This window comes from Mus caroli, chromosome 2, assembly GCF_900094665.2.
Source record: "Mus caroli chromosome 2, CAROLI_EIJ_v1.1, whole genome shotgun sequence".
Classification (NCBI taxonomy): Eukaryota; Metazoa; Chordata; class Mammalia; order Rodentia; family Muridae; genus Mus; species Mus caroli.
This window is the reverse complement of record NC_034571.1, coordinates 82,611,569-82,621,766: the sequence shown is the minus strand read 5'-3', so window position 1 is coordinate 82,621,766 and position 10,198 is coordinate 82,611,569. Positions and strand designations below refer to the sequence as shown.

At 36.6% G+C, this 10,198-nt stretch overlaps 1 protein-coding gene across 1 annotated transcript; it reads right to left on the bottom strand.

The window, feature by feature from the left end:
• Positions 1 to 7,958: 7,958 nt before the first annotated feature.
• On the bottom strand, positions 7,959 to 9,035 carry LOC110289657 (olfactory receptor 4C11-like). Its single transcript, XM_021155954.1, has one exon. The coding sequence runs from the start codon at positions 8,955 to 8,957 to the stop codon at positions 8,046 to 8,048; it is 912 nt and encodes a 303-aa protein (XP_021011613.1). The 5' UTR covers positions 8,958 to 9,035; the 3' UTR covers positions 7,959 to 8,045.
• Positions 9,036 to 10,198: the final 1,163 nt, after the last annotated feature.

The window sequence follows — 10,198 nt, the reverse complement described above, 5'->3', positions numbered from 1 at the left end:
AGTTTTCTTTCCAAGTAACTTTTTTGCTAAACATGATGTATATCATAAGAAAAATCCAGTTTCAGAAATGAACAATAAATAAAATTGCTCATCTTTCCCTGAAAAGCAGGGTGGTGTTTTATGTTTATAACAATATGAAATTTTCTGCTATGATTTAGATTATTTGAAATATAGGATTTATGAATTTTCCTGCATTGTACATTCACTTTGCTTCCCAAAATCTGAACATCTCCCTTTTGTTTTAGAATTTTGTTGATCTACCTTTCTTCTGCCTTTGTCTCTGAACATATTGTGTTCCCAAACAATTCCCCTGATAGACATCAATCGCATTATATTTTCCTGCTATCCTTAAACCTATTCTAACCTTTGATTTTTTTGATGTGTGCCTCTGTAATATACATATGTACATTAATATAACTTAAAATATGGAAAACGTGTAAATATAAAAAGTCATGTAGAAGCATTCAGAGGGAAAAAGAACACATGGGTGGGTGGGTGAGGAATGAAGTATGGGCGTTTTACAGGTCTGAAGATGGTTAAAGTACAGGACACATTTGTATGAAACAATGCTTTTTTATTCATCAATGTGTCCAATAAATATTCAAATAAAATATTAACTGAGTGTTGTTTTTCAGTAAATTGGCCTGCAACAGCACTGTTCTTTATTTTCTGTCATAAGTTTTACAATGAGGAAAAAACATCCTCTTTATACAATGAGAAAGAAACAATGACTCTGTCATCATGGACAAGTGTTCAACCACTGAGATGTGGACTCAGCTAATGACATTATTCTTTATCTGAATATCCCTGTTTACTTAGTATAGTGATCAAGAATATATTATCACTACTATCTAATTAAAGAAGTAATTTGTTAATTAAAAAACAAATATAAGATAGATTAGTAAGTTTGCAGAAGTAGGGTTCCATCATGATTTCTAGTGACAGAGTTAATATTGGGAGATTTTCCATGATTTCTAATCAGAGATGGAATTTCAGACATATTCTTTTATTCTTGTGATATCTTCAAGACAAATAATTAGATGAAATAATCAGTGTTATCATAACCATAAAAACCAGTAAGAGACAAAAGTATAACAAAGCAAACAACCATATTACTATTAGTGGAATAAAAATCCTATAAGAAGAATCAAGTAAGTAAATTTACACAGCATTTTCAAGAAAATTATAAGACCCAATAGGTGAAGGAAAACATTCCACACATTCAGTGGAAGCAGTAGAGGGGCAATACATAGGGGTCAATGCCGTTGCCTATATGTCTGTTGGAAGAAAACAGTGATTATCATCTTGTCAAAGAGACCCAATGTTGAAACATATTTTATAACATTGATCGAGTTAGATTATTTTCTGTAATGTGTTTGAGCATAAAATATGAATGAGTTGTAATATAGCTTCTAATTGGCATTTCCTTCTCAACTTCAGAGCAAAGTTTATAAAACTTTCAAAATATTTTATGATAATATATCTATACATCTTTATACTTATTGTTCCATTTCACAATAATGAGCAAAAATTCTACTAATAGTGTGATTGTTTTGATCTTTCTGGAAAACCTCAAAATTATTTTAATTTTTAATCACAAAACAAAGACATTGGGAAGCATTTTAAAGTGAATCCTTAACTCAATATTTATTAGGTAGGGATTATTAATTTGATAAAGCTCAACACATCAAAGAGTGTGACATTAGCTAATTCTTCAAATATTTCCTGCTTCATTTTATAAATTTAAATCATTTGTCAGTTTGCTTGCTGATTTAGCAAGCACAATTAAAATTTCATTTGAGATCTTTGGCGCGAACTCGGCAGAGAGCTCCAAGATCCCCAGACACCCGGGGTCTTGAGATCACTGATGAGGGGAACACAACATCAGTTCCAAAAAACTCAGAGGGTTGTGCTAGCAGGAACTGGGACAAAGGACACCTGCCCAACCCAACCAGTAGCTGTGGTTCTTTCTGGTTGTGCCACCCGCATGCCATCTTGGGCATGATCTCAGCATAGGGCCCCAAGGTCCCCAGAGGACTCTCCACACTGCAGGCACCCTAGCACACTCAGGATCTTGAGATCACTGGTGAGTGGAACACAATATCAGTTCCAAAAAACCAAGAGGGTCTTGTGCTAACAGCAACGGGGTCAAAGGACAAAGGGAGGGCTCTGAATAGAAGAATCAAGAGGTGGATCTGAGCTCCAAACTTCTGTGCACCTTCCCTGCAAGAGGAGAGCTTGCCTGCAGAGAGTGCTCTGACCACTGGGACACAGGAGAAAGTCAGTCTCCCAGGAGTGCTGACAGAGGCTAAAGGAGGAACAAGTTCCAGCCAGAGACAGCTAGAACATCTAACACTAGAGATTACCAGATGGCAAAAGGCAAAGGAAAGAATCTTACTAACAAAAACCAAGACCACTGGGCATCATCAGAACCTAGTAGGCCCACCACAGTTAGCCCTGGATACCCCAAGACACCTGCCCCACCCAGGGATCTCATAAACAACCACCAAACCCAGACACTATTACATATGCCAGAAAGATTTTGGTGACAGGACCCTGACATAGCTCTCTTTTGTGAGGCTATGTCAATGCCTGGCAAATACAGAAGTGGATGCTCACAGTCATCTATTGGATGGAACACAGGGCCCCTAATGAACGAGGTAAAGTACCCAAGGAGCTAAAGAGGTCTGCAGCCCTATAGGTGGAACAACAATATGAACTAACCAGTACCTCTCAGAGCTGTGTCTCTAGTTGCATATATAGCAGAGGATAGCCTCTTCGGCTATCAATGGGAGGCCCTTGGTATTGCGAAGATCAAATGCCCAAGTACAGGGGAATGCCAGGGGTGGGTGGGTTGGGGAGCATGGAGGGGGAAGGGTATAGGGGTCTTTGGCGATAGCGTTTTAATTGTAAATGAACAAAATATCTAATAAAAAATAAAATAAAATAATTAACTGAAAAAGAATTCATTTGAATGCTGGATATAGTATCTCATTCCTCTATTCCAAGCAATCAGAAAGTCCAGGTGTGCAGATTTCTCTGATTTTATTGCCTGGCTGCTGTATAAAATGAATCTGAGGATATCCAAATTTTAAAAATAAAGCAGAAAATAATAATATTTACTTAATAAAGTGTTGTTCTCATTATGTTTTCAAAGATAATATTTAGCACAATTAGTCTACAAAACTAATGTGTGACTCCCTTATCAGTGGAAATGTGTCACCACTTATCATTACCATAGTCTATACATACATACATACACAAACACACACACACACATACAAACATATATATATATGTATACATGTATATATACATGTATATATATACACATACACAAACACATATTGATATTTATTTTGAAATCAAGCAATAAATTTAAAAGTCTGATTAGATATAATACTAAATGGTAAAAAATTATTCAAGCCAGTCTGCCTAGTTCCATGATGATGAAAGTACATTAAAAGTAAATGAATACTCATGATATTGGAAAAGGCAACAAAATCTTGATCAATATGTAATTATGAGAATAGTTTATGAGAATGGTTTGTCAAAAAAGATTTAGAGCAAGTATTCCAAAGATAAAATTGATCCTCACTTCAAATGTGTGTTTTTTCTCTTTGTGTATGTGTGTGTACCCCATGCATGCTCAAAATACAACACAATTATCACTGTGTTGTACTGATTATGTAGCCTGAAACTCAACCCATTCATTAGTGGTCCAAAGGACAGAGAAAATAATTCATAGACCACATGAAACTCAAGAAGGAAGACCAAAGTGTGGGTGCTTCAGTCCTTCTTAGAAGGTATAACAAAATGCTCACAGGAGCAAATATGGAGAAACTTGTAGAGCAGAGACTGAAGGAAAGGCCATCCAGAGAATGCCCCACCTGGGGATCCATCCCATATACAGTCACCAAACCCAGACACTATCGTGGATGCCAAGAACTGCATGCTGACAGGAGCCTGATATAGCTGTCTCCTGAGAGGTTAGGCCAGAGCCTGTCAAATACAGAGGCAGCCAACCATTTAACAAAGCACAGGGTCCCCAATGGAGGAGTTAGAGATCGGATGGAAGGAGCTGAAGGGGTTTGCTACCCCATAGGAAGAACATCAACCAACCAGTCTCCACAGATCTCCCAGGGACTAAACCACCAACCAAAGAATACACATGAAGGGACCCATGGCTCCAGTCACATATGTAGCAGAAGATGGCCTTGTTGGGCATCAATGGGAGAAGAAGCCCTTGGTCCTGTGAAGGCTCGATGCCCCAGTGTAGAAGAATGAGATGGTGGGGAGGCAGGAGTCAGTGGATAGGTGGGGGAATACCCTAATAGAAGCAGGGGCACAGGATAGTGGGGTTTTGGGGGAAACTGGGAAAGAGGTAACATTTGAAATGTATATAAAGAAAATATCCAATAAAAAAAAGAGAATCATGCAGATTTTGACTTTGTTGAAGATATGGATGAAAGTTTCTAGTTGATACTGTTCTGTAAGGACAGTATTCATTACTGTTTTCCAGAGGCTAGAAAGGTGTTGATATTTGCCATTTACTGATCATAGAGAGCCACAGAGAACTCTTGTAGGAAGGTACCCAAATGGAAAGAGGGAATTTTGAAGAGGTAAGAGAGGGTCTTCTTATACCAAGGCGTAGTTTTCTCTTATAAAAAGACTAATAATTTGATATGTCAGGGAAATAATTTTGAGAGGCCAAAATATCTCATAAGAGGAGGAAGGATATACCCTCATCAATATCTGCCAAGTCTAAAGTCAGTGAATCAGTTTATAAATCAAAAGTTCAAACAAGGTGTTCCTGACTTCTACATACATCTACCTCACTTGTCTTCTTAGAAATTGTCTGTCTTTCTCAATTTAAGATTTTAGATCATAGCTAAAGATTGAGAGTAACTTTTATTACCTTGAAAATGTGAAAGTTTGGACACTTAATTTATAGTATTTGAATATATTTTGTCACATGATAATTATAAAAGGTGTTGAGTAAAGTATTACATTTTAACATATGTGCAATATTATGCAAGCAAAACATGTTTTAAATATGTGTAATGACCAGAACAGGGAAATGGGCATATTCATAATCCTCAAGCAGTTATAACTTCTTTGTATTGATAGCACTCTTAACTTTTTCTACCAGCTGTTTTGAAATAACTAGTTAGTTGGTGTATTCAGTTGTTATAGAACTATGCTATAGGAAAAAAGCAATGGTTTTTCTTAGTTCATATTATTAATATCATTCATATTACTATGAAAAATATTATAGTAAGATTAAGTTGAAGGCACAGTGGTTTATTCTGTCCGCCAGTTTGATGGCATGGTCCTCATATAGCAAGAGAGTCATGATGGTAATAGCCTAGGGCAACTAAGGAGATTGCATCCACAGTCAGGAATCAAAGACAGGAAAAACAACATCTTCTTCTTTTTCTTCAGTCCACAAGATCTCCCATGCCATGGAGTTGAAATTTCTACAGCTAAGGGGTGTCTACCTGCCTAATTAACATAAGCTGGATCACCCCACACAGGCATGCCCAGATGAATATCTTCTAGGACATTCCAGACTTGTGTGTGTGTGTGTGTGTGTGTGAGAGACAGTCAACATATTGCAGTTGGAATTGGTGCATTTAAATTGAACATTTAAGTTTTGAATGAAAGTCTTATTTAATATCTCTGGAATTTGGAATTCCATGTTACCTAATGTTAAGACTTTTTATTTACACTATGTGAGTTTGCATCTAAAGGTTGGTAAATGGGCATTTATTATTATATGAAGTTTGAAGGAACATCAAAACATGAGAAATAAATGTTTATCAGTTTCTGACCTATTCACTTAAAAAGAGGAGGAGTTAGAGAAAGGACTGAATAAACTGAAGGAGTTTGCAACCACACAGGATATCAACCAACCAGACACCCCAGAGCTCCCAGTGACTATACCACCAACCAAAGAGTACACATGGAAAAACCCATGGCTCCAGCCACATATGTAGCAGAGGATGGCTTTATCTGGCATCACTGGGAGGGGAGACTCTTGGTCCTGTGAAGGCTTGATGGCCCAATGTAGGGTAATGCAAGGGCAGTGAGGTGGAAGTGGGTAGGTGGGTGGAAGAACACTCTCATAGAAGCAAGGATAAGAGAATGGGATAGAGGGATTCTGGAGGGGAAACCAGGAAAATGGATAATATTTGAAATGTAAATAAATACAACATCCAATAAAAAAGTACTGACAAAAAAGAAGTGATTTTGTTTAAAACTCTTCATGAGTATTGAAAACAAAACTTGAATATATAAATAATGAAAATAATGAATATTTATATGCAAATAGTATAGACAAAAGTTAACATTTGTGAATAGGAGACAAGAAAGTCCGAAAAATATCCATTGGGGATATCAATGCTTGCTCTACTATAACTTCTTCATAAAGAAATTGTTAGAAAAAATTTGCAGGGTCATAGGCCAGGGTTAAATGGAAAATACTCATATCTACAAAGTACAGTGTCCTTTTCATCAGCCTTTTCTCATTTGTTCTCTGGATGGCACCCAAGACCTTCTGAATAGTAACTAACCTACCTCTTACTGAATTGTACTGCAGCAGGCTATAATCACTTGAAGTTATACTTGTGCATTTTAATGTAATTCATAACCTGTCATAGTGAAATAGGATAGCTATGTTTTATTGTGATATGAAGAAGCAAGAATGAATGTGAATTATAATTATATTGATTACATCATATTAAAATGAAAATAAATCATTTAAAACACTAATATAGCTAAAGGTCTAAAGGGTATAAACTCTAGGTCTGATTTTCATTCTTTAAAATATAAATGTCTAATTTTCATGTATTATTTATAGCTAACAAACAAAAAATCCTCTTCCCTTGTATCATTTCTGGTACTCATAGGGTGTTAATAAGTTAACCTATTCCAGGCTAACATATTCATATCCAGAGTTTCCATTTATTTCTTCAAATATTTACATAGTTGAAACAATAAGGATGATGATGTTCTTTCTCTCTACCAGTAGAGAATCAAGATTCCTGTATGTCTCCCCATGCTCTCTATCCCTTTGTTTTTCTCTCACACCCCATTATACAATGGTCTTCCTTCTTGATCTGAAAATTCGAACAAGCTGGGCGTGGTGGCGCACGCCTTTAATCCCAGCACTCGGGAGGCAGAGGCAGGTGGATTTCTGAGTTCGAGGCCAGCCTGGTCTACAAAGTGAGCTCCAGGACAGCCAGAGCTATAAAGAGAAACCCTGTCTCGAAAAACCAAAAAAAAAAAAAAAATTTGAACAGCATAAATTTCACCTCCTCTGCCCCTACTTTTGCAAAGCCAATGTGAAAGATCTTAAATTTACATCCAAGCAAAAGACTCCTTCTTTCAATACCACTCACTGGAGATTAACTATCTTTTCAGTAAGGTCTAGGGTTGCATGTATTTGAAGTTTTGTTGCAGTATATCAATTTTCTATTACTGAAATCTCTCATGGAGAAATGAAGGTATTGATTTCTAAAACACTGCCTTCTAATCCTTAGTTTGTCAAGATAACAATTCTGTATTGTATGGACTTATTTTATAGATTATCTGTATGAATATATTCAAAATAGACTAGCATAAAGTCTTTAAAACTTATATACTTACACACTTTCACATCATAAATACTATTATTTTAATTAGTTATTTACCTATTTATATATGTATGTGTGTATATGTATGCGTGAGTGAGTGTGTGTACAATATTAGTTATCAAGTTTCTTGCATGTATTTCCTTTTATAACTATATATATATATACATGACACATATGAAAAGGTCAGAGGACAACTTATGGGAATTTATTCTATCATCAAGCTTGGATAAAAGCATATCTAACCAGTATGCTATCTCACAGGTCCTAGATTATTGTTCCTAAACACATATAGAAGACAGATATCTTGATTTTATATTCTCAGAAACACTTTATTTTTTAATTCATGTATCAAAATTAACTTCTTAGTAGCTATAACTAGAAGCTTCATATATTCTTTATCAAGTAAAGTCATACTTTATTACCCCATAACTTTTTCATTGCATGTTTTACTTCTGCATTCCTCAGAGTATAGATAAGAGGGTTGAGCACAGGTGTCCCAATTGTATAAAACAAAGATACCATTTTGTCTATTGGAAAAGTGGTTGGTGGCCGTGTGTATATAAATATACAAGGACCAAAAAATAAGATCACCACAATGATATGAGAAGTGCATGTAGACAAGGCCTTTCGTCTTCCTTCTGCACTGTGGTTTCTCAGAGAGTATAAGATTACAATATAGGAGATAAGCAGTACTATGAAACTTACCGTACATATTGCACCACTATTAGATACAACTAGCAAATTTATCACATAGGTATCCATGCAGGCAAGTTTCAGTAAGGGCTGCAAATCACAGAAATAGTGATCAATCACATTTGGGCCACAGAATGGTAGTCTTAAGGCTAAGAAAATCTGTGCTGAAGAGTGAATACACGACCCTATCCAGGCAATAATCACTAATACACTACAGATACGTTGGCTCATTATAGTTGTATATCTTAGAGGCTTACAGATTGCTACATAGCGGTCAAAGGCCATGAGGATAAGCACGAAGATCTCCATGCACCCAAAGAAGTGAACTGCAAAGACCTGAGTCATACATTCATTATAGGTAATGATTTTTTTCTGCAATAGGGCATCCACAATCAATCTAGGTGCTGTAGTTGTAGAGAAGCAAGCATCAGCGAAGGACAAATAGAAGAGGAAAAAGTACATGGGACTCCCAAGTGTCTGACTCATCTTAATGGTCACCATGATGAGAAAGTTCCCCATTAAAGTCATAAGGTAAAGAATCAAGAAGACTCCAAATATTGCCTTCTGTTGTTCTGGATCCTGAGTCAATCCAAAAAGAATGAATTCAGTCATGGTATGGTTATACATGATGTCAATGTCTGCAGTAGGTAGGAGGTAGCTTAAAAATGTTTAACCTACAAAGAAAGAAATGACATACTGAGATCAATGTCCAGATGTTGAAATTCCTTGATTCTCCCCATGCTGTTTTCTCATTTGCCTTTGTCCTGAAACCCCTGAGCAATCTTCTAAAATGTTAACATAGATACCTATGTCTCAATGAGATTTTCCAATGACTCAGAAACTTACTGGATTGGATTAAATCTTTTGAATTTCAGGAATGAAAAATATTAGTGTTGCTAGGAAATTTGATTTCTGTTAATATTTTAGCGTAGTTTGTTCTTCCTTTGAAAAGGTGATTACTATGCCACCTGGGGATCCATCCCATGTACAGTTAACAAACCGGACACTATTGTGAATGCTGGGAAGTGCTTGCTAACAGAGCCTGACATAGTTGTCTCCTGAAAGGTTCTTCCAGAGTAAGACAAATACAGAAGCAGAAGGATGCTCCCAGCTAACCATTGGACTGAGCGCAGAGATCCCCAATGGAGGTGTTAGAGAAGGGACTGAAGGAGCTGAAAGTGTTTGCACATGGGAGGAACAATAGTGTCAACATGCCAGAACCCCCGGAGCTTCCTGGGACTGGACCACCAACCAGAGTACACATGGACGGTCTTCTGGCTCGGGCTGCATATGTAGCAGAGGATGGCCTTGTTGGATATCAGTGATAGGAGTGGCTCTTGGTCCTGTGGGGATTCGATTCCCCAGTGTAGAAAAATGCCAGGGTAGTGAAGTGGGAGTGGGTGCATGGGTGAGGGGAGCACCCTCATAGAGTCAGGAGGAGGGAGGATTCAGAGGGAAGGGGTTTTTCAGAGGGAAGACCTGGAAAAAAAAGGAATAACATTTGAAATGTAAATAAAGAAAATATCCAATGAAATTTAAAAACGAAAAGAAAAAAAAAAGGTGATTTAGTGATTAGGAAACTTAAGATAAAGCAATGTGTCTGTTGAGTCTGTTGGGAGGGTATAAGGCCAAATACTTTCTTTACCCATTCTGAAGGTTTTGAAAAAAAAAAAAAGTATTTTATCTATAAATACATACACATGTACATGTATACCGATTGTTCATTCTTACCCTGTGTTCTATAATAAAGAACTACTTAATGAAATCATCCACTAAGATTAGTGATTCTATTCTAAAAATGATCTCAATCAAATTTAATTGTCTTTCTGTCAGTTGTTCCTGTCTCCTTTATCTCCTGGATAAATTAT